The 22363-nt window shown below is 34.9% G+C and overlaps 13 protein-coding genes and 3 pseudogenes across 16 annotated transcripts, besides 1 other annotated feature; 8 read left to right on the top strand and 8 right to left on the bottom strand.

The window, feature by feature from the left end:
• Positions 1 to 676: 676 nt before the first annotated feature.
• Positions 677 to 18716: a mobile genetic element.
• On the top strand, positions 1241 to 2110 carry TVAGG3_0698400 (phage tail repeat-like family; the record flags this gene model as incomplete). The annotated part of the gene is made up of 1 exon (XM_051243284.1): positions 1241 to 2110. One exon carries the CDS (start codon positions 1241 to 1243, stop codon positions 2108 to 2110), a length of 870 nt encoding a protein of 289 aa, XP_051089871.1.
• On the top strand, positions 3505 to 3657 carry TVAGG3_0698390 (uncharacterized protein; the record flags this gene model as incomplete). Its single annotated transcript, XM_051243283.1, has 1 exon — positions 3505 to 3657. The coding sequence occupies one exon, from the start codon at positions 3505 to 3507 to the stop codon at positions 3655 to 3657; it is 153 nt and encodes a 50-aa protein (XP_051089870.1).
• Positions 5137 to 6114, top strand: TVAGG3_0698380 (DNA/RNA polymerases family; the record flags this gene model as incomplete). The annotated part of the gene is made up of 1 exon (XM_051243282.1): positions 5137 to 6114. A coding segment is annotated over one exon (978 nt), but the record flags the coding sequence as incomplete, so codon positions are not given.
• TVAGG3_0698370 lies at positions 6797 to 7448 on the top strand (annotated as a pseudogene). The gene has a single exon. A coding segment is annotated over exon 1 (652 nt).
• TVAGG3_0698360 (uncharacterized protein) lies at positions 8223 to 8555 on the top strand (the record flags this gene model as incomplete). The annotated part of the gene is made up of 1 exon (XM_051243281.1): positions 8223 to 8555. One exon carries the CDS (start codon positions 8223 to 8225, stop codon positions 8553 to 8555), a length of 333 nt encoding a protein of 110 aa, XP_051089868.1.
• TVAGG3_0698350 lies at positions 9089 to 10100 on the top strand (annotated as a pseudogene). Its single transcript has one exon. A coding segment is annotated over exon 1 (1012 nt).
• Positions 10372 to 11211, top strand: TVAGG3_0698340 (KilA, N-terminal/APSES-type HTH, DNA-binding family; the record flags this gene model as incomplete). Its single annotated transcript, XM_001298616.1, has 1 exon — positions 10372 to 11211. One exon carries the CDS (start codon positions 10372 to 10374, stop codon positions 11209 to 11211), a length of 840 nt encoding a protein of 279 aa, XP_001298617.1.
• TVAGG3_0698330 (protein of unknown function, DUF4106 family) lies at positions 11355 to 12098 on the bottom strand (the record flags this gene model as incomplete). Its single annotated transcript, XM_001298617.1, has 1 exon — positions 11355 to 12098. The coding sequence occupies one exon, from the start codon at positions 12096 to 12098 to the stop codon at positions 11355 to 11357; it is 744 nt and encodes a 247-aa protein (XP_001298618.1).
• Positions 12278 to 12586, top strand: TVAGG3_0698320 (uncharacterized protein; the record flags this gene model as incomplete). Its single annotated transcript, XM_001306296.2, has 1 exon — positions 12278 to 12586. A coding segment is annotated over one exon (309 nt), but the record flags the coding sequence as incomplete, so codon positions are not given.
• On the bottom strand, positions 12603 to 13022 carry TVAGG3_0698310 (protein of unknown function, DUF4108 family; the record flags this gene model as incomplete). The annotated part of the gene is made up of 1 exon (XM_051243280.1): positions 12603 to 13022. One exon carries the CDS (start codon positions 13020 to 13022, stop codon positions 12603 to 12605), a length of 420 nt encoding a protein of 139 aa, XP_051089867.1.
• Positions 13460 to 14292, bottom strand: TVAGG3_0698300 (uncharacterized protein; the record flags this gene model as incomplete). Its single annotated transcript, XM_051243279.1, has 1 exon — positions 13460 to 14292. A coding segment is annotated over one exon (833 nt), but the record flags the coding sequence as incomplete, so codon positions are not given.
• Positions 14323 to 14715, bottom strand: TVAGG3_0698290 (uncharacterized protein; the record flags this gene model as incomplete). Its single annotated transcript, XM_051243278.1, has 1 exon — positions 14323 to 14715. The coding sequence occupies one exon, from the start codon at positions 14713 to 14715 to the stop codon at positions 14323 to 14325; it is 393 nt and encodes a 130-aa protein (XP_051089865.1).
• Positions 15125 to 15658, bottom strand: TVAGG3_0698280 (protein of unknown function, DUF4106 family; the record flags this gene model as incomplete). Its single annotated transcript, XM_051243277.1, has 1 exon — positions 15125 to 15658. The coding sequence occupies one exon, from the start codon at positions 15656 to 15658 to the stop codon at positions 15125 to 15127; it is 534 nt and encodes a 177-aa protein (XP_051089864.1).
• Positions 16295 to 17300, bottom strand: TVAGG3_0698270 (protein of unknown function, DUF4106 family; the record flags this gene model as incomplete). The annotated part of the gene is made up of 1 exon (XM_051243276.1): positions 16295 to 17300. A coding segment is annotated over one exon (1006 nt), but the record flags the coding sequence as incomplete, so codon positions are not given.
• Positions 17682 to 18212, bottom strand: TVAGG3_0698260 (protein of unknown function, DUF4106 family; the record flags this gene model as incomplete). Its single annotated transcript, XM_051243275.1, has 1 exon — positions 17682 to 18212. One exon carries the CDS (start codon positions 18210 to 18212, stop codon positions 17682 to 17684), a length of 531 nt encoding a protein of 176 aa, XP_051089862.1.
• Positions 18717 to 19234: 518 nt separating the features above from the next.
• On the bottom strand, positions 19235 to 20100 carry TVAGG3_0698240 (annotated as a pseudogene). Its single transcript has one exon. A coding segment is annotated over exon 1 (866 nt).
• Positions 20101 to 22363: the final 2263 nt, after the last annotated feature.

Raw genomic sequence — 22363 nt, 5'->3', positions numbered from 1 at the left:
CCGTAAATGGGAAACCATGTATGGCTTCTGAAATGAACTTCATTCTACGAAAGCCAATAGCTTTTGTGACGGATGGGTCTCTTAACCATCTTAATGGGTAGTCAAAACGATAGCCTTCATGCTTTACGGTATCGGTCTCAAACTTTTAACCGACATTAGTAAAAATTTCATCTAATGGTTTAGTTGTAGCAACTCTAGAATTTTCTTTTTCTATTGGAAGCATATTTTATCTATAATAAAAATGTCAAATGAAACAGCGTCTATGAGAGAAATACAACACAACCGACAACTCATTATGCAAGCTCTAAATAAGAACACAACAAACTTTTCAAACTATTCTAAGATATCTGAGTCATTGAAAGGGGGTGACTTAAAACTGACAATAAACCCAATGACAGATGAGTTTCTGTTTCAAGACAATAAGAACAATACTGTCTGTATAAATCCAACAAAAGGAACTTTAAACGAGAAACCTATAAATGAACTTCTTTTGAAAGCAGATGTTGACAACAAAGCTGACAAAGAATATGTAGACGATGCAATAGCAAAAGAAGAAGAAAGAGCTAACAATGCTTATGCAACAAAAGAACATACTCATCCTGAACTAGCAGACAAAACATATGTTGACAATAAAATGTCAAGTGAAGTGACAAGAGCTGAAAACGAATATTCTAAAAAGACTCATATACATTATATTAACCAAATACCAAGTCTTAAGGAAACATTAGAGACAAAAGCAGATAAGACTCATACACATTCTATATCTGATATTACAAACTTACAAGAAACCTTAAACAGGAAAAGTGACGTTGGACATACACATTCTATATCTGATATTACAAACTTACAAGAAACCTTAAACAGGAAAAGTGCCGTTGGACATACACATTCTATATCTGATATTACAAACTTACAAGAAACCTTAAACAGGAAAAGTGCCGTTGGACATACACATTCTATATCTGATATTACAAACTTACAAGAAACCTTAAACAGGAAAAGTGCCGTTGGACATACACATACATCTTCTGAAATAACAGACTTAAACGTTAGCCTTGAAAATAAAGCAGATAAAACATATGTCAATGAAATATACCAAAGTTTGATAGGAACAAAAAATATTGAAACTATTGTTGGTGACTTTTCTGTCAATGAAGAAAATAAATATTTTAGATGGCAGTTGGTACAGTCCTTAGAAAATGGTACACGGTATAAACTCATTCCGAAAAATAACAATGAAATGTATGTAAGCTATAAAAAGAATGATGGTACACAAGTTAAAGTTCCATTAGACAACAACTGCTACTTAAACTTATATGGAGACGAACAAAAGAAATATTTAAGAGTTTATGAAATGGCAGATATGACATTGCCTGACCCAGCTCCAGCACCACATTATTATGACTATGGAGATGACGACAGAACACCACATGTAGATGAACAAAAGCTAACATTATATTTAGATTATTATAGATATAAAAGATATAATGCAATAGAAAAAACGAGAATAGTATATTATTATACAGATGACAGAAATAAATATTATAGTCAAGATTTTACCTACCCTGAAAACATAAGATTATATTATAAAAAATATTCTGACACAAACCAGAAGAAACCTGAAATAGTTGCACTATATTTTAAGTTCAAAAGAGACAATCCTATAGTATCTCATATGTTTGATTTAATGAACCCAGTAGGTTCTATTTATACATCTATGGATGCAAGAGGTCCTCAAGTAATGTTTGGTGTTGGTGCATGGGAACAAATAGTCGACAGGTTTTTGTATTGTGCAAACTCTTCAAAGGAAACAGGTGGAAGTAAAACGATTTCAGGTGAAAATTTACCTGCACACAGTCATTACATAGATTTAAGTACATCTCAAGCAGGTTGGCATAAGCATAGATATTGGGATTGGTCAGGAATGACAAATGGTAAAGGATATGATGTTAAAGACGACGTTAAGTTTGCTATAAATTGTTACTGGAGTGACACTCAGGGAGAAGGAAACCATACACATTTCGTTTCAGGATATACACAAACAACGGGACAAAGTAAAGAATACATGCCACCTTACATGACAGTTTACGCATGGTATAGAATTGCTTAGTCGTCATTTTCAACTTCTTTAGCATATTCGTCAGGAGTTGTCTCATATTTGTTAGGAACTGTCTTTGAAAGTATACCACCTTGAACTTTGACAAGTTTGAAACGAGGTCTGGCAATAGTAGTTTTATCTTCTGCTTGCAGTGTGTACATTTTGCCATGTTTGCCTAAAACTTCATAATATTCTCTTGTATACTTTCTTCTATTTTTACGAACACGAATGTGAGTACCTGTCGGGTTCCCATTGTTGTCATAGTCAATAGTATTTTCATATGGGTCGCGTTTAGGTATTTCTATTTTTACTTTGTCACCTTTCTGAAGTTTGAAGCCCGGCATTCTTTCTTGTTTGTCTCTTTTGACTAAATTATTAAATATATAGTCTTTCTCTAAGTCAGGGTTGTTTTTCATTTCTTCGGGGAGTGGTTTCCCAAACCTTTTTGTTTACGGTTATTGTAAATATTTAAAACTTGTCTCATCTTTGCCATGGAGAAGTGTCTATATTTGTCGTCATATGACATTTCATTTGCTTCACCACCTTGTGGTTGGTTTAAGTCTCTTAACATTTTTATACATCCGTCAATGACACCAAGAGCAGAATGGTTTTGGTCGACAATGAAATATTGGTTTACATTTTTTGAACGCAGATAGTTTTTAATATCATCTGATTTGAAAGAACTTTCACAGTCAGATGTCAGTTTTGTTGGATGGTATTTGTCAACGAATATTGTCAAAGCAGTTTTCACATCTAAAATATTTTTGGACCATAATGGTATGGCTTCACAGTATCTTGTGTTTTGACCAACAAATATTAACCAGTATGGAGGTCCATCTGTTCTAACTCTCGGAATGTTTTCCAAGATATCCATAAACCAAGCATTTGGTGTTGAACTAAAGATTTTTATCATGAGTGCTTTCTTTGTCGCTTTAGAAACATAGGGGTCCTTGTTCGGATTCGTCATTTTTTACCCTATAAGAAATGGGTTTATTTGGCGCATTAGCAGGAGTTGCATCCAGATTTTTGCCCGCAGTGGGAACAATAGCCAGAGGTGCATTTGGAATTGGAAGGAAGATTTTGAGTACATTAGGTATACTGAAAGAGAAAGCACAACCTATTATACAAACTGTACAGAAAGGTTGGGATGTAGCACGAGATGCAACAAATCTTATTCCAAATCCTGAAACAAGAGGAAAAGTTCAAGGATGGATGGACAATGTAGGAAGACAAGCAGGAAACTATTATAACAAAGCAAATGACTACTATAACCAAGCAGGACACTATATGGACCAAGGTGAAAGATTCTTTAACAGAGGATATAACCATGCACAACAGTGGGTAAACAATAACCAACCTCAAACCGCCTCAAACGTGGGGAATGTAAAGTTTTTTATTGAGATGAAATGAACAATGCAGCATTGAGACAAATGAGTTCAAGATGGATTTGTCGGCTTCCAGCAGTTACACCACGTGTTTGTAAAGTTCTTCCTATACCTCAGGAAGTTTTAGACCGACTTAAAAAACAACAACAACCAGTTGAAAACAAACCAAACTAAAATTTTTTACTGAGATGAAATGACCGAAGAAGTTGAAACGGTAGATTTGACACACAAACAAAAAGTTCAGAACCATTGTCAAAACCTGTCAAAGAACTTACAGATGAAGAGAAAAATTCAATAATAGAAAGTGCCAGGTCTGGAAATACAAACCTAACTATAAAGTCACTTTTCATAGAAATGGAACGGCTAGTATCTCAAAAAAGAAACAGACTCTCACAAATAAAATATTGAAGTCTGAAGGAGCTTTCGAGACAACAGATGGAAAAGTTTACTTCACTGACCAACAGTTCATTATAGAACATCTCATTGACTTAGAGTCGAAATATTCTAAACTTTACAACAAACACAAAAAGTTGAAAGGAAAACAAAAACAAATGGCATATGATATTTATGAAGATGTTGACGACACAACTGTTCCTGCAAGTGAAGTAAAGTCAGAGGAACCGAAAAGTGACGAAAAACCGATAGAAGAAGAAAAAACCAAAACTGAAGATAAACCAAAACCAAAGTTTAGTTTCCAAACTAAACCAAGTCAACCTTCATTAGCTGGTATGGGTTGGCGTCAAAGACTTATGGCAGCAGGCGGTTATGTAAAGTAAAGAAAAAAAAAATTTTTTATTTTTTATAAAAATGCCCCCATATAGAATGGATAGAAAGTCTGCTAGAATAAAAGCAGAGTTACAAAGATATGGTTGGAGAGTTTCGAAGAATTTTAAATATAGGAAGGGAAGACCCATAAAAGTCTATGACAAATTGTCTGGTCTTCGCTAAAATGGATTTGGAACAGCACGTGCCAATTATCCAAACAGACTAGAGAGGTTAGAAGAAGAACGTCTTATGGACATGCCTTTCGATGTTAGTGAACCTCAAGTTGAAGGACACGACGGCTTTGCCAGATTCTACTGGAAACATGACGAACAATTGCATCCTTTGAGAAGGAAAAAAGGAAAAGGTGAAGACACACATGCTCCCATGGAAAGAACAAGATATGCATATGAAAAGTATCGTGAAGTTAGAAGTCAAATTACATCTAGTCGAACCTTTACAGTAAACTTTGACGAAGGAAAGAACAAAGAAGGCTTCATGGGAGTACTTGCTGCAATTCAAGACGGAAATAAGAAAGGACACAATCTCAGATTGACCATAACAGATTTGGATGGTTACATTTACTATGCACATGGCAATGAACAAACAGCCGCAAAACTTCTTGACGCTTTCAAGACTACAAAGAGAGAACAAATGGTTGACTCCGACTCAGACATTTTGAATGCAATTGAAGGAATTGCAAGTGTCAAGTTCGAATGGTACCAACCTAACCTTCAAGCAGTCAGACAACATGCTGGATACTTCCCGTTCATAAATAAGTCTGACATTGACTTGACAAAGTATGGAATTTACAATTCAATTGAAACAATTGTCAATGAACCTTGTATTCTTACATGTCTCAGGAACTCTGGTCTTGTTACAGATGAGAAGATGAAGTATCTTGAGTCATGTGTGAAGACAAGGTACATTCTCAGAGGTCAATTGGCAAAAATTGCACCGTTGGCAAATGTCAATATCCGAGTCAACATACCTACAGCTAAAGGTTCTTCACATGACGACTATGTTGTTGACAAAGACTTACCATGGTTGAAGATTGTCCACAACCACTTCATGTTGAACGAAAGTCTTACAAACCCATTCTTTGGTAAAAGTAAGTGCAACATTGTCAGAGCTGTAAACATTCTTTTCGAGAAAGGTTTGTTGGAACCAATTCCAGATGACAAGCTGACAGAAACTTTTGTACCAAAAGACGAAACAAACTTTTCATTGTTAGCAAGACCAAAAGTTGTTCCAGACAAAGTTCTAGTACAAAAGAAGTACACAGTTCCACAAGGGGTTGGTATGTTCGGATACCAACCTGAACCAGAAGAACTTCCAATGAGGTTGCAAGAACTTCAAGATGCTATAAACAAACTTCCATTGAGACATCCAATTGACGTCAAATTGTATTGGAGAGCATCTGAGTTAGGTCAGAAGGTTTTATATGAAACAGGTTGCTTCGACGATGTTTATGAGATAACAGGAGAAGTTTCTCAGAAGATAAGAGACTCACTTGAATTTCCACAAACTGGACCAATTGGTTGCGACAAGTTCGACTCAGATGAAAAGATATACTATGTCGACCTTAACGCTGCATACATGAGGTTTGTCCAATATATTCCGACTGGAATTCCAAACGAAGATGGTGAGTTCCCAGGAAGGAACTATACAGTTGGAAAAGTCATACAACAACTGTATGATATTAGGAAAGCTTCAAACCCCAAACTTGCAATGACACTCAAATTGCTTATGAATTCGACATGGGGATATTCCATTAAGAAACCTCAAGAGATGAAGAGTAAACATTATGAGAAGTTCGACAACTTTGTTGAAAGGTTTTCTCCTTTTGTTTTGAAGTACGAATTCACTCAAGGTCAAAGTGGCTTAGTAACCACATTAAAACCTATTGTCGAACATTGGTCTTACCCTCAGTTCGCAAAGGCAGTCCTTGACAACTACAACAAATTCTTCTCCGAAGTCAAATCCAAAGTCAAGGTTTACTATGAGAACATTGACGCACTCATGACGAACGAAGAAGGATACAACAAACTCATTGAAATGGGAATGGTCGGTGAAAAGATGGGCTGCTTTAAGCTAGATAAAGTATTTTCCGAAGTTCATGTAATATCGAAAAGGAAATATTGGGGCATACTTGAAGACGGCACAGAAATAAAACATTGCATGAAGTAAAAAATTTATTTTAAAAAAAGTGACATTTTTTTTATTTTATTTGAAATGTACGCTGAGTTTGTTGGAGAAGACCGTTGGGAAACTTGTTTGTTAGATGAGAAATATGAAATGGCATACCATTTTAAAACAATATATTTTTTACATATATTAAATGCTTCAGGTTGAAAAACAAAGAACAAAAGTAGCAGATACAAAACCGTTAGACTATATCTTTACAAATGCTGGTAGGACTATTTCAGATGAAGAAATTTCATCCCGAGCATACAGGTTTGACTATCCAATTCGTTGGCTTCAAAGTCCTTCAGATGCAAAGGCAATAGGATTTAGAAGAGTTTTGTTTTCAAATAGAACTAACGCATTTATGTTCGCAGTATATTTTCATGGGCAGTATGAAGGTTCTGATGGTCTAATAGACAAATTTGACGAAATGAGAATCTTTACAGTTCGTTCAGACGAAAGTCTTGAGAAAACTCTAGATGACTTTCAAACTCAAATGAACAAATATTATTGGGAATTTCAAAAAAAAATACGACTCTTTACTAAATGGAACATACTATCTGAAACTAGAATATGACAAGATGAACTCCACCGTTTCATTTCAAAAGATTGAAATTAACCCTCCAAGAGATACAGAGTTTTTATTTTGGGAAGTAGACAAACGTTCTTGGGCACAATTTCTTCGGTTACTAAACCAGAACGAACCATTACCACCAGATGGTCCATTTAAATTTATACTTCCACCAGCAGATTTGACAGTTTATAGAAACGTGTTTGACCCTCAAAATGTTATGTGTCATGCAAGTTTCAGTTCAAGCAACAATAGTTTTCTATGTACTGGTAAGGACCTTTATGACTTTGCTTCTAAATTCTACGAACCACCTAGTAACAGTTTCTCTGACTTTCAAGTTTGGTTCACAACAAATGGTGTGCAACATATTATTCCATTGTACTATGACTTTTATCTCGAATTGTCTTTCATATATAACTACGGAAAAGTGCTGAAAAAGTATTGAATGTGAAGATATTAGAAAATAACATTTTTTCTAACATCGTAGAAAACTCATGAAAACAATTTATTTTTGACACTTTCACAAAAAACATAAAAAAGTGAAGTTAAAATGAGATGTTTACTGAACTGGTTGGATGTCGCCTTCTGAGGTTATGTAGAACGGCTGACCCGAGAAGTGGAACAGTGCTCTGAGAATTTGTATAATTCGTGGAATTGGACTCTCTCTGTTTGGAAGTTGTATCCAAGGACGTTTGTTTAGGAACTTAACAAGAGCTTCTCTTTTGGCGTCCTTTATGTCGTCTACAGGAGTGTTTTCTGGTATTTGAATTGGAATTCCAGTCGAAGTCTCGAGCTGAAGTGTAGACCTTTCCGTTATCCAACCGTTAACAAGCTTGTCTTTTACATTCTGCCTGAGGAAGTCTTTAACAAGCTCGTTAATTTCAATTAGGTAAATTGCCTCGTCGGTAGGTTCGACCTCGACCATTGCTACTGTCAGAAAAAGTACTGCTACTGTCAGTAAAAGTACTGCTAGTAGCAGTAAAACTGCTGCTACTGTCAGTAAAAAGGAAAATTTGAGAGGGTTTTCGACGATAAAGTACTGCTACTGTCAGTAAAAGTACTGCTACTGTCAGTAAAAGTACTGCTACTGTCAGAAAAAGTACTGCTACTGTCAGAAAAAGTACTGCTACTGTCAGAAAAAGTACTGCTACTGTCAGTAAAAGTACTGCTAGTAGCAGAGATTTTTATCGTTGTGGTCCGACGGTTAAGCCACAAACGAATGTCCGACGTACCACCAACCGAGTCCATTCCCAAACCAGAGGAACCTAAAGAACCACAACAGTCTCCTCAGCAACCTCAGTTCCAGCAAGGACCTCCGAATTACTACCAATTTCCACCTCAAGGTTACTACCCACCACAAGGCTTCCCGAACTACCCTCCTCAGCCTATGCCTTACTTCCCCAACCCTTGGATGTTCCAGCAAGCTCCACCCCATCAATTCCAATCTCAGTCCAAGAGAGACCAAGACTTCGAAGAAGGTCTGAACCGCTTACGCAAAGAGTATGCTACAGCTCCAATTGAGAGAAAGTTGTTCCCGGACCAAAAAATATAATTTAGGTGAAGAGGTGAGATTTCACCTGTTTTTTCACCCTCTTGAATTTTCATGAATTTTATATATTAATGTTTTCGTTAAGCCACTTTGTGCCGTCAGTCAGTCAGTCAGTTTAGGAAAGACTTTAGAAAGTTGTTGGAAAATAAGTCCTGGGAAGAGTATTATAAGGCGTTTTGTGAAGAATATAGCAACAGTCTGAATTCCGGCGGTTGCTTTTTATACAAAATTCATGCAGGAAATTCTTGAGTTTTGGTTGAAAGAATACGGTGGAGCCAAAAGTGGCTCGACCTCAAAACAAGCATTTTATGAGCTTACTAAGGGCGTTATAAATGAATTCAAAGGTATTTACATACATCCTGACCTCGTTCATTTTGTTGCTGAATTCAGCAAAAATAATGTTTAGGGTAGATGGTTAGATCTAACCTCATTTCTACCCTCATTTCTACCCTCTTGAATTTTCATGAATTTCCTTAAGATAGAAAAAATAAAGTTAGTTTTATTTTTATTTATTTTTTTTATTTTGTATGTAAGATATGATTTCAACAATCGGCACAACAACAATTCAAACAACAGCACCAAACTCGTTAGTCATGAATCCAACATCTATGTTAGTAGAGATGAAAAGCTTCATTCCTTCTTCATTTACTTTCGAAACAGAAATACAAAGAATAAAGCAGGAACTTTTAACAAGTAATTTAGACTGTAGTGCGAAAGATGAAACAAATGAACAGTATCTTTATGAAATGGAGGACCTCATCGACCATTTGCCTAAACTACCTGAAATTCAGCAGCAAAAGCTCACTATTCCTGAATTCGACGAAATTGAAGTCAAAGCAACTGACTCAGTAGAAATAAAGAAGTTCATACGAAAGGTAAATTATGAATTCCTTGGTTTTCATTGCAACCATAAAGTTATGGACAAAGATTGCGACATGGTATATAAGAACATCTCTGACATATATAAATCTGGGGAGTTTAAGACATACGACAACTTTGTTTCATTAGCTGCAAAATGTGTATGGCAGATAAGAGATAAAGATAGAAGAGGTAAGGTATGGAATGAACAGATAAAACCAACTGCTTCAGATTTAAAGAAAACCATTGACGCCTTGGTTGTTCTAGCTGGTTTTATTTCAATGTATAACGCAAAAATGAATCCGCAATGTTCTAAATGTAAAGCAGCAATGAGGAAATATAACTACTCCGTCAAAGAGATAGAACGTATGCGAAACGACTATGCAGACTTAAAGAAAGAAGCAGAAAAACCAGCAGAAAATAAAATGGACATGTTAGCATTTCTGAACAAAAACTATCCAACTGCTGACGATTTCCTATTATCTGACGTCAAGAAGAAGTATAAAGAAACCTTCGGCATTGTTAAAACATTCGATGTACTAAAAGAAGAAATAGAAGCTACAAAACTGTTTAGAGTCTCACGAATTCATAACGTTTACCATGTGAAACGTTTATAAAATAACTGGGGTAGAAATGAGGGTAGATATCGGGTTAGATCTAACCATCTACCCTAAAATATATTTTTGCTGAATTCAGCAACAAAATTCTGAGTAAAATAATTTTTAGGGCATGTGTCAAACCGTTGAGTTTTCACAAAATTTAAAAAATAACGTTTACCATGTGAAACGTTTATAAAATAACTGGGGTAGAAATGAGGTGAAAAAAGAGGTGAAATCTCACCTCTTCACCTAAAATATATTTTTATTGAATTCAGCACAAAAATAATGAATTTCCTTAAGATAGAAAAAATAAAGTTAGTTTTATTTTTATTTATTTTTTTATTTTGTATGTAAAGACAGTAATGTCAACAACAGAGAACACAACAACAGTTATAGTCCATGAAGCTATAAATGAAGAATACGAGTACATACAGTTTAACAAACAACTCCGTCTCATTCGTTCGGTCAAAGACGATATGTACCAAATGCAAAGTATTTTGACAGCATGTTTTGCACCCGACAATAAGAAACCACAAGACTGGTTTAGGAACCAAAGCACTATTGAACTATTAAATGAAGCTGAAAATTCGACTACGAGAAATCCCGTAGTCGCAAAAACTCGAGTGGGAGAAAAACCCCAATCGCCAAAACTCTATGAAAATCGTGAAAAATTGCCAAACGGTTTGAGAGGATATTATGTACATAGACTTCTTGTAAATGCTGTTGCAATGTGGGCTTCGCCTCGTTATGCTTGGTATATTTACAGACTTCTTGACGAAATTCATAGACAAGAACGTGAAGAGATGGAAAACAAGCTTGAAGCAAAAGACAAAAGCATTCAGAAAAGAATACCATGTTCGGTACCAAAAGGAAAGGAAAAGAACTATAAGTATATGATTTATACTGAAGAGTTGGAGAAAGAAGAAGACAGTGACATGGTTATGTTACATTTAGTCAGAAGAAACAACAAAAGCTTTTACGACCTTGCTAAGATTTACAAATCTGACAGAAATTGGTTCTATCGCGAAAACTTACCGATTTCAATGACCCCAAATGAAGATGTGAAACAAATAGTTCAAGATACGTTACCTCAAACACACTATGATATGAAAGGTTGTACAATACTTACATTCAAAGAAGACTTACCGCTACTGAAAGAAAAAATAACAGAGTATTTTGACAACTTCAAACAAGTAGGGTAGATGCACTCTTTATTTTTATTGACTTTTTACAATTTGAACTTTGTTTGCGTAGATATGAATTCTGAAAGAAGTATGAGGGTCTTGTATGACTTTGTACTTCTCCCATAGTTCATGTCTGTCAAACTTACCTGCCATGGACTCTTTCATAAGTTCCATGAAATCGTCTTCGGACAATCCGGGAAAAGTATTATGTCAGTAAGTATTCTTTTAACATCCTTACTTAAACTCTTTGCTGTCTGTACACATATTACGACTGAAATGTTAAAGTATCTGAGCTTCTTAAGAATTCGACACATATCTTGTTCTCTGTTCTTTAACAAAGGATGAGAGGCGAAATCATCTAAAATAAGAAGACATCTATGAGGGTAAGTCTTCCAATCGTAAGATTGCAATTTCTTCGAAATGTATTCTATCTCTTTCTGTTTGTTTCTGAAGTGTTTCTTCTCTAATATTCTCTGCATTTCCTCATTTGGGTCTTTAAACTTAGAATTTATATACTCATTTATAGCATTATACTTCAAAACTCTTCTTTGGTACTTCTTTATCCAATCTAACAACTCAGTATCCTTTATACATACTAACTTAGACTTCTTTATAATATCTTTGAACGAATTGACGGTTTGGTCAAATTGACCAGAAGTACTACAAATAACAACTAACTCATAGAATGGGTTCTTCTCATCTAGTTCTTGTTGTTGTGCAGCCATTTTAAGATAAGTGAAAGTCTTACCCGACCCAGGTGGTGCAATTAGACCTGTTATACCATTCTGAGCAAATAAGAACTTGTCATGTATAGGCTTTATCTGAGCATTTTCTAACTTCCTCTTGTTCTTGTTTAAAACATTCTCAAATTTCTTGTCAATGTCAGCAAACTTTTTTTCTAACATATTTTTAGAAAAATTAAAATTTTTATCTTTTAGAAAATGTCTAGCGATTTCGCTATCTATATTCGAGACAAACTTTTTGACAGCAAAACATCTGTCGACCATAAAATCTTACATAGTGTAAACAAGAAAGGGGAATTTGTTCTAAAGTTCTGTTTCTGGAATATGACAAGAACCATAAAACATTACAAAGAGCAGTCTTAAAATTTGTCAATGACAGACTTGTTGACAGAGATGACGCCGATTGGAAAGATGAAGTCCAACAAAAGTTCTTAGAATGCAAAGAAGACACATGCGCTGTTCTTGAAGATGAAATAGAAAACAGAATAGATGAGCTATTAAAGGACAAAGAACTTTTACATAAATATAGTTGCGCCAAATTTGACATAACTCCACCAGAAAAGAAGAAGAGAGAAAAGAAAGAAAAGAAAGTAGAAGAAGAGAAGAAAGAACCTGAACCAGTTCCAGAGAAGGGGAGATATGACATGTAAAAATAAAATTTTATTTTTAGAACATTTCTGGGTCAATGTCAATGTTCTCTTCCTCTTTAGGAGTAAACACTGGCTTAGACTCTAAAATCTTTTTACCCAATTTACCTTGAACTTCTACAACTTTAGACTCATAATATTCATAGTCGTCTGTCTTCTTTGGTTCATAAGGTATAACAAGTTTGTATGCTTTGCCTTCTTTAAGGTTTGAGAACTTTCTGTCAAAATTTTCTTTGACTGTCAACATACCGTCAATGTATAAGTCTTCAAATTTCGCACCATTTTTAGTCACAATAGCAAACTTAACTGGTTCGATGTTCCAAACTTTGCTGAATGAAGACTTTTCAAAATGGTAGAAGTAAACATTCAAATAAGCGAATGGTTCTAGTTCTTCTTTAAGTCCTGACATGTACTTGTTTACTGAAATATATTTCGTCATCTTTTCTATCGGATAAAAAATATTTTTTTAAAATTTACTCAGAAAAATTTTTCTTTGTATATATACCATTCTGAACATCTAAAAGACTTTTGACATTTGCCAAGAATGTACGTTTAGAAGCTGCCATATAACCATATTCTTGACAATATTGTTTATACGAATCGTACAATGACCTTTCATCTAATGACACAAAGTCAGTTTCATCTATGAACAGTTCATATACACTCTTGTTTGCTTCTAACAATGTTTGTCTCTCTTCGGTATGTGGAATTTGTCTTGGATTGAACTTAGAAATATCTAATGTCATGAAATATGAGAACAAATGGTTGTAAAAGTCAGATGTCAAACATTCTGACAAAGCGTCAAAATATTCTGTATCTTGCATATGAGAATCTGACGTTCTGACAACTACATATCTTCTGTCAGAACTTTCTAACTTCATCGGAACAGCATTGTTTGAAACCATAATGAAGTTTGCAACATTTTCACAAACTCTTTGGTCTTTATACTTTCTTTCAACAACTCCAACTTTATCTGTTATAAGACTCTTCAAAGCATCTGAGTTCAAAACTTTTGTTGTATCTATACTTTGAAGTTCATTGCAAACTATAAGTTTCATATTCTCTATTGAAGAGTTAAATTTACCACAGATGTTTTCTAAGTTTGTCATATTCGGATTCGAATAACCTTCTAACAGTTTGCATAAGATATCTGTAAAGAATGTGTTCTTACCAGTTCCTTGTTTTCCAATTATAATGAGAGCAGTTTCATTTTTAGCACTTGGATGTTGTAAGATGTTTGCAAACCAACATAAGATATACTCATAAACCTTTTCGTTTCCATTGCATATAATTTCTTTGACATGGTCTAACCAAGCTTCTATAATACTGTGTTTCCATTCTACTTGTTCATATTTATATCCAGTGAAGATAGAATAGAAGTTTGGAGAAGGTGTATAAAACTTTATACCACGAACTGAAAAATCTTCTAACTTTGACAATAAGATATCCCAAGCATCTAACATCTTCATTCCAACTTGTACAACTTTTATTTTCTTAAGTTTCTGTCTACATTCTTGTTCAGACACTATTGTTGCTCTTGGTTTGTTAAAGACAACATCCCATTCTTTCATGACATAACATTCTGGAGCAGAGTCAACATAAATGACTAAACGTTTAAAATTCTCGACTGCTTTGTTATAGTCTCTAAATGGACACATATTTCTGAATGCTTGGAAGTCATAAAAATCTGAAACATCTATTCTGTACATTTTTATAAAAATAAAAAAAATATTATTTTTTTATTCTTGACTTTGTTGTTCCATTTGTTGCATTTGTTGTTCTTGAGCTATTTGTTGTTGAAGTTGTTCTTGTAATACAATACTTTCACCAGTTGCATCTTCCAATTCGAAACTTTCTGCCGTCATTGACAAATACATAGGACATAAAAGTTTTACAGGAACAAAGTTTGCGTCAACTAATGTCAACGTTATACTTGCCAAAGTGTTTGAGTTCACTAAGGTTGAAAATTCTGCATTCGAATGAACAATAGGCAAACCAGCAGAGAAAGTATTGTTTATACGCATAAGTATCTTTTGGTCATAATAGTTTCTGTCGACATTCGAATAACACTTTGAACCTAAGTTTGAAACAATATATAAGATTGGTGTGCTTAATGTCAATGGAATAGACATTCCTTGTATGACACCTTTTCCTGTTATAGGAAACTGTTGGTAGTAAAAACCAGAAATAAGTTTTGTATTATAGCTCATATCGTTTATACTAAACTCGGTCGGACATCCAAACATAATGAAACCTGCTCTAGTTGCAGCACATGTTACACCCGTACTTAAAGTATTAAATAAGTCAACAAAACCTGTTGGTGGTATATCTGAGTAAGTATCTTCAAAGGAGTATTTTTTACCATTCACAACAATAAAGTCTTCTGGTGTCAAAAGAGCAAAACAGGCTTTAGTCGTCATTGTGTTTAAGGTTAGTTTACAATATCGTCCTTGAGGACTTTGTAAGTTTGTTGTTATAGAATTATATGACTCAGGGTTTTTAGTCGTAATAGTATAAACCATTATGTCTTCTGCCATTTACTTAGCAAATAAACTTTAATGAAATGTTGTGGTCGTCAAATATTTTTATAACGTCTGGGAAACTATATTTTAAGTTCAACGTTTCACCTCCTTTCATAACGTATATCTTGTCAATGACATTATATGAAACACCACAGCAACTAAGGTCGGGTTCTATTTCTTTGATGTTTATATCGTCTGCCTCTGTCAAAAGTTTCAATAGTTCTTTCAAAACTTCATGAGGTGCAATGACATATGAGTTCACTTTTACAGGGTTGTGTTCGACCAAGTTTAACATTATACTTAAAGCTTGACAAATCTTCTCCTGAGTTTTAAGTTTGTCTTTCAGTTGTTGGTAGTCGTTTCGAATATCTGCAACAGAACTTAAGTCTCTGCTAACTTCAGGATATGTTGGTTCTTTTACAGGAACAATTGTTATACCATCTTCGTCTTCGTATGGTTTCCCCACTTCAACATCTCTGTCTTTGACATTGACAACAACACTTTGACTGTTTGTTTGAGTTGGTGAATTTAACTTCACATCTGCCACCGCCATTAAACCTTTTGAAACACTTACGCTTCTATTTTTCGGAAATGACATTTTACTTAGAATAAAAAGATGGACGCATTCGGATATCTTATTGAATTGAAGCAGAACAAAGTTTATACTCACAAACAATACAAATACATTGACAGAATAGTTCTTTACACAAACAATGGAAAATGTTATAGAATAGCAGTCTTTGCTGAACCAAAATATTTTCATAAAGCAAAGAAAGTTGGTATAACTGAAATGGTGAAAGTTCTTGAAGCAGACAAAAATATAACTTCAAAACTTACAGATATTACTAAAGGAAAGTTTATAATACAATATTATGTCAAAACTGGCGTACTGTCAATATTTGACGGAGAGAAGTCAGTTCAAGAACAACTTACTGACCTGCTGCCAAAATCTGCTCGATGGAAGCTGTCGTTATGCCAATCTGAGGAGCCCCAGCAGGTTTCATCGAACGAATCTTCAAAAGAGCATCTTCCGTGAAAAGTGCTATTGGTTTTGTAAACTTCTTTGCTCTCAATTCATCTGGACCGTCTCTGTCACCAGTATATTGTATTTGAACTGTACCAACAGTTGAAATACCACCCATAAAGTCTTCTGAGTCAGCAAATGGAATGCCAAGCCAAAAGTTTGAACGGTCTCCATTTGTATATTGAGTTTTTTGACCTCCTGTATGAGTCCATACTTTCACATATGGCATAATAGAACTTTGCATTTCAGGGTTAATAGTTGTTGTGAAGTTGTTGTTAAAGTTCATAGCATCTAATGTCAAGTTGTATGACCTCATATCCTCAACTGTAGAATATTCTTCTCTTGGATAATATTTGCCATCTATGTTTATATGATATTTAATACCAGGGTTGTAGAAACAAGAATAGTCATTTATAGTTCGTCTGAACAGTACAAACATAGTATCTGCATGTTTCATTGCAGTTGTTAAAGCAATATCTGTTCTTGCACCTGCGGCTCCTGGATTTTGGTTTCCAACTTCACCTGCAAAGTCTTTGACAGATATTTGGTGTATAGGGAACATAAGTGGAACTGCAATATATTTGGCAGCTAAAGCATTTGAAATATCTGGGTCCAACATATAAACGGCAAGTCTGCTTTCTATTCTCTTGCATTCAAACTGTTCGCATGTGAACTTAACTGGGTCCCAAACATCTCCAGCAGCATTGAAATAATAGTTTACTTCAGTGTTGAGGTTTGAGAAACCAAAGTCTAAGTCAACTTTGTCTTTGCAAAAGTCACAGAACTTGGCTCCACCAGTTCCAGCTACAGTAATGCTGAATGGGTCTTGTGTTGGTGCAATGACTAAGTTATTTTTGCTTGGAGTAAGTTCGATAGAAATTTTTCCTGCCCAGTTTGGCAAGTATCTTAAAAACCTGAAGATGAGGAAAGATGACAAAGGAACTCTAAGTTTCAGTTTTACTTTGGTTACTGCTGCTGCAGTTTGTCCAGAAAGGTTAACATAAACTCCTGGAACGTTAGGGTCAAGTCTTCTTATTTTCTCAATAGTTGCATACTGGTCTGTTTGTTCTCTAGCTTTGGGTTGTACTGAGTTTCTCAAAGCGAACCATTCATAGTTTGCCCATGTTACTGTTTGAACTAAGTCAGAGTTAGAATATATCTTATATCCCATGAAAACTTCTGGAGCATATTGGTATCCGACATAGAAAATTCCATTGCAACCTTTCTTGTCAGACAACTTGGCAGAAGGTTTTATTTCAATGTCTTGTTCCACGTATAAGAATGAGTTGTCAATAGAAATAATGTGAAACCTGTCGCAAGCAATATCTACTGTTGTTGAAGAACCTTCTCCAAACTCACCTACGTTTCCATAAGAAACAGCAGTTGTATATTCGTAAGTTCCAGGAACTATTTCTGACCTTCTAATGGCATTGTCGCATTCGTTATACCATTCGGAAACATTTCCGTTCATGGCATCCAAAACTGTTGGTGTTATATTCTGAGCGGCGTACATTTCATATGGGTAAAAATATAGAATAGTTGGATTTATTTGTCATAATTGTTTCGGACCAAGCTTTACTTTCTTCCTGACTGAGTTTTTAACTCTTCTTTTTCCTTCATTGCCACTACTTTCACTAGATGAAGTTACTTCTTCACTACTTTCACTTTGTTCTACTCTTCTCTTCTTCTTTGGTGTCGCTTTTGGTAACTTGCTCTCTGCTTCAAGTTGTTGCATCTTTGCCTCATGTTCACCTAGTATGTTGTAAATTTCCCATGTCCTTTTTGCCTTTGGGCTCTGGTCGCCCATCTCAGGTAACCTATATCCTAGAAAGATTTTGTCATAGTTTGTATTTGAGTCTTCGCTTATTGTTTGCATGACTCTTTCCTGAGTTTCCGGTTCAAGCTCTTCAAACAGAGCTTGTCCATATGGAATAAGCTCGTTTCCAAATATATGTTTTTGTAGCCATTCTGGTTTTCTTTCCATGTTACCAATAATATCTTTTGTGAATGGGAAAGCTTTTACCCAACGCTTCAGTCTTGCGTCATTTATTTCTGTAGTTGGTTTTATTTTGTCATGGAACATGTTTTTCAATACTAACATTTCATTTGGTACTGTCCATTTGAGTTTTCTTAAATATTCATCCCTTCTCGGTTCATTGTCTGCAAAGTAAGTTTTTATGACATTTTGCAAACTTTCGTTTGCAAGGTCATGTACAATAGGTTCTCTTCCTTCTCTCTCCCTAACTTTCTTTCTAAACTCTTCACCAAATAAACCATCTCTATGGTTCTGTATAGTTCTTTGAGATAAATGTTCTAGAACGTCAGGTGTTATATTTCCCTCAGTCATGTTCATTTCATACTGGTCCAAAATATCTGCATCTTTCATATCTTTCAATGGCATTAAAGCCGCGCTGAAAATACCAGCTATATCTGGTTTACCATTCACTTCCATTGCGTCTACAACTTCTTGGAATTGAGGTTGTAAGTTTATGAACCACCTATCCGGATTAGCTTTATGACCCCATCTCATTGTAGTTCCATAGTCTGCAGAAACAAAAGTAGGTTTGTTTCCATATTGGTTAGGTTCTGAATGAACTTTAAACAATGTTTCATTTCTATATGTTTTGTTGAAATTTAACCTTTTATTTTCACCAAGTTCAGCCAAAGATTGAATGTTATATGGTCGTAAGTAAAAAGGATTATTGTATTTGCGTACATTTTCTTTCAGTACTTCCATTCTATGCTGAATATTTTCATCTGATGTTGGAGTCTTTTGTATGTCGGTGAACATTTTTCGATATTCTTCTACTATGTCAGCCGAATTTTTCTTAGACTCTTGGAAAGATTCCATATTCTCCGCATACTCTTGTTGAGGGTCAAGATTTTTCGGCTGTTCCAAATCTTCATCTAGTTCTGTGAAGTTAGTTTCCAAAGGAGGGACTTGTTCGTTTCCTTCAGGCTCTTCTAGCTGTTGTTGCTGAACTATTTCTTCCATGTCTGGTTGTATCTGAACTTCTTCCTGTTGAGTTTCTTGTACCTCATCTGCTGGCATTTCATATATTCCGAGACCGTTTTTAACAAGTTCCCTATCTAAGTCATCCGGACTCATAAACCTTTCTTCTTTCGTTCCGTCTCTATTTTTCCGCGTTTCATGAAGAGAGTTGAATTATCATTTAGCTCTGACATCAAATATCTCGGAGTAAATTCATTCATGTCATTTGGATGATATGCTATTAAATCATATCCCTTAGCGAGCTTGTATTTTCCATGTTTGAGATTATATCCGATTTGATGCTGAACCATAAAGCTAAATAGGTTCGGGTCAGTATTTCCTTCCTTGAACTTTCTAATAGCTTCTTTATATCTGTCACTAAAGTCAAGAGTATCTTGGTAACCATAATCTTCCTTAAGCATTTTTAAGAATTCTTGGTTTCCTTTTTCTCTTCTTCTTTTATGTCCTTGCTCTGTTTGTGGTTGTTGTTGTGCAGGGTTTTGAACTGTTGGTTGCTGTGCTGGTTGTGGAGGTGGTTGTTGTGCTGGTTTTGGTTGTGGTGCTGGATTTTGAACTGTTGGTTGCTGTGCTGGATTTTGAACTGTTGGTTGTTGTGCAGGATTTTGAACTGTTGGTTTTGGTTGTTGTTGTGGTGCTGGATTTTGAACTGTTGGTTGTTGTGTTGGTTTTGGTGCATGCCTGTGTCTGTGTCCATGTGACGATGTAAATGTTTTAGATAGTCCTGGTGCAGGTGCTTCTCTTGGAGGGTTTGGTGGTATATAAGTTCCACCAGCTGGCACATATGTTCCATCTGCAGCATAATGTCCTACCTGACTTTTCGTTCTTAAGAAAGCATTTACTAGGTCTGTTTTGGTCTGTTGTAACTCTTTTTCTTGACTTTCCACAACAGTTGCTTCTAACGGCGTCATAGGCAACTTTGAACTGCCTTCTCGTTGCTGCATCTGTTATTTTTCGTCATATTTTTGTGGCTACTTCTCTTAACTCTTTGTCGAAACCTTCAGACTTCAGTTTCTTTCCAGATGAGAAATCGTTCACTAGTTTCACCTTACTATGAAGAGCTTCGAAGGCATTCTTAAAGTCAGCATTCATTAAAGCTTCATTTGAACTGTCTTCAATCCGCTTGTATTTTTGTCCTTATTGACCCTATAAGTTGGGCTGCTTTAGCGTTGGCTTGGCATCTAACCAGTCATTATTAGCTTTTATAATATCTGCGCTTTTCATTGCCTTTTGCATGGCTGCGTCGTTATTTTTACTTTCTTGTGCTAAGTTTTCATACTGTACGGTTTTGGTTTTGCAACTGTAAAAGTTTTTTCTGCCTTTACATTTGCTTCAACTTCTTTTTTATACTCATCGCTATCCATATATGTCTTCAGGGCTTTTTGTTTTATCTCTCTTCATCTTTCAGTACTTTATATTGAGTAGTATGGTTTTTCAAATTTATAACATCTTGTTTCCATTTTTGCTACTTCTGCTGCTTTTTCTGACACTTTTTTCGCATATTCCTCTGTACTTAGTTCTTTCAGTTGTTCTTCTTTCTTCTTTTCTCTACGTTTAACTCATTTAGTTTCTTTGTCTGTCTGTCATATTCTAGTTTCTTTTCGTTTTCACTTATTTGTTTCTGTATGTCTATGTTTGACTTTTTGACATCTGTTATTTGATTTTTGAGTGAACTCAAATTCATTTGACTTTGAGGGTTATATAGCTGTTCCGTCTGCAGCTCCACCATAGCCTGCCATTTCGCTAAAAGTGCCGCTCTTAAACCTCCACTCTGTGCACCAATAACTCGGTTTAAAAGCATAGGGTTGCTTGACATTTGTTGCAACATAGTGGGGTCATTCATCATTTGTTGTTGCAACTGTTGTTGTGGTGTCAGTTTTACTATTGGATGTTTCAATGCTCCCTTCCTCTTACGTATATTCTTACGTAGCTTACGTGGCATTTTAAGTGAAGTTAAAAAGCGGTTTTTGACAGATGTTTATATGACACTTTTTGTTCAGCTCAAAAAACTACTCGGTCAAAATGTTGTAAGTTTTGTAAAATAACCGTCCTATCTCATTCTATAAGGGGGGAAAGGCTTCTCAAAGTATACTTCCTTGGAACGCCTGTAACTTTTCCTGTAGCGACGATAGACCCTTACTTGTCCGGACAAAGTTATACTATTTTGAGTGCTCTACAAAAAAGTCAACGGCTGGCTCGTCCTCAGAAATTTTTTATGGGCTAGAGGGCGCAACGCGCCTGGAAGCCCCACTACCTTTTTTTTATATGAAATATCAATTTTTGCTTTACGCCTAATTTTTGACGACAATTAGCAAAAAATGTTAAATGTTAACACTCAGTCCATTTGAATATGAAAAATAAAATTGACTTTGATTAAATGTTTTTATTTATCATGCAATTCTTCTTGCGACCAAAGATTTGAATAAAAGTTCAAAAAATAAGATAGCTTAAAAAATAATATACGGTAGTGTTTACTAATAGATGAATAGTATATAAATTCTATGGCAGTCCCAACGGGAACCGCGGTAATTTACCGAGGTTTCCGCACACCGGTTCCTTTTTTAAGGAATTTTTTAGATTAAAAAATATGCTTTGTAAATCATTTTTTGTAAATCGGCAAAAATTTGGAAATATTCTGACGACAATAAATCTGGGAATAGTATTTTAAATACGAGAACAACCTATTTAAAAGTGTTTCGCTCGATTTTGTATAATTTCAAATTTTCGCATATAGCTTTCCGTGAATTACCGTGATTTTACCGCCACATCAATAGTTTACGACACTTTTTCCGTAAATTGAGTAGTTTATTGCACTTTTTCCGTAAAATTGAGTTACGGGAATCCGTAAGATTACCGTACCTCACTTCTAGTTGAAAATAGCATTAGTATATAATAAATAGATATATTATTCATATTTTTGATTTTGAATTACGGAAAAAGTGAGTTCAGAACTTCCAATTATTATTTGATTAATTATGTTAAAAATACTATAAGGAATTAAAATACATAATGTTGAAATTTGAATTACGGAAAAAGTGAGTGTGAAAGTGAAGTGAAAAAGTAAGATATTTTTTGTTGAAATAATCATAGTTGTACAATTTTGAAACCATATGTAAAGCTATAAATTGAATAAATTCAAAAACAAAAATTGTTTATTCTTATTAATAAATTTATATTAATCAATATTTGAACAACCCGTAATTAAAATTGAATTCCTCTTAAAA

The sequence above is a fragment of the Trichomonas vaginalis genome, chromosome III (genome assembly GCF_026262505.1).
Source record: "Trichomonas vaginalis G3 chromosome III, whole genome shotgun sequence".
NCBI lineage: Eukaryota > Parabasalia > Trichomonadida > Trichomonadidae > Trichomonas > Trichomonas vaginalis.
The sequence above is the reverse complement of the archived record's forward strand: the minus strand, read 5'-3'. Positions and strand labels throughout refer to the sequence as shown.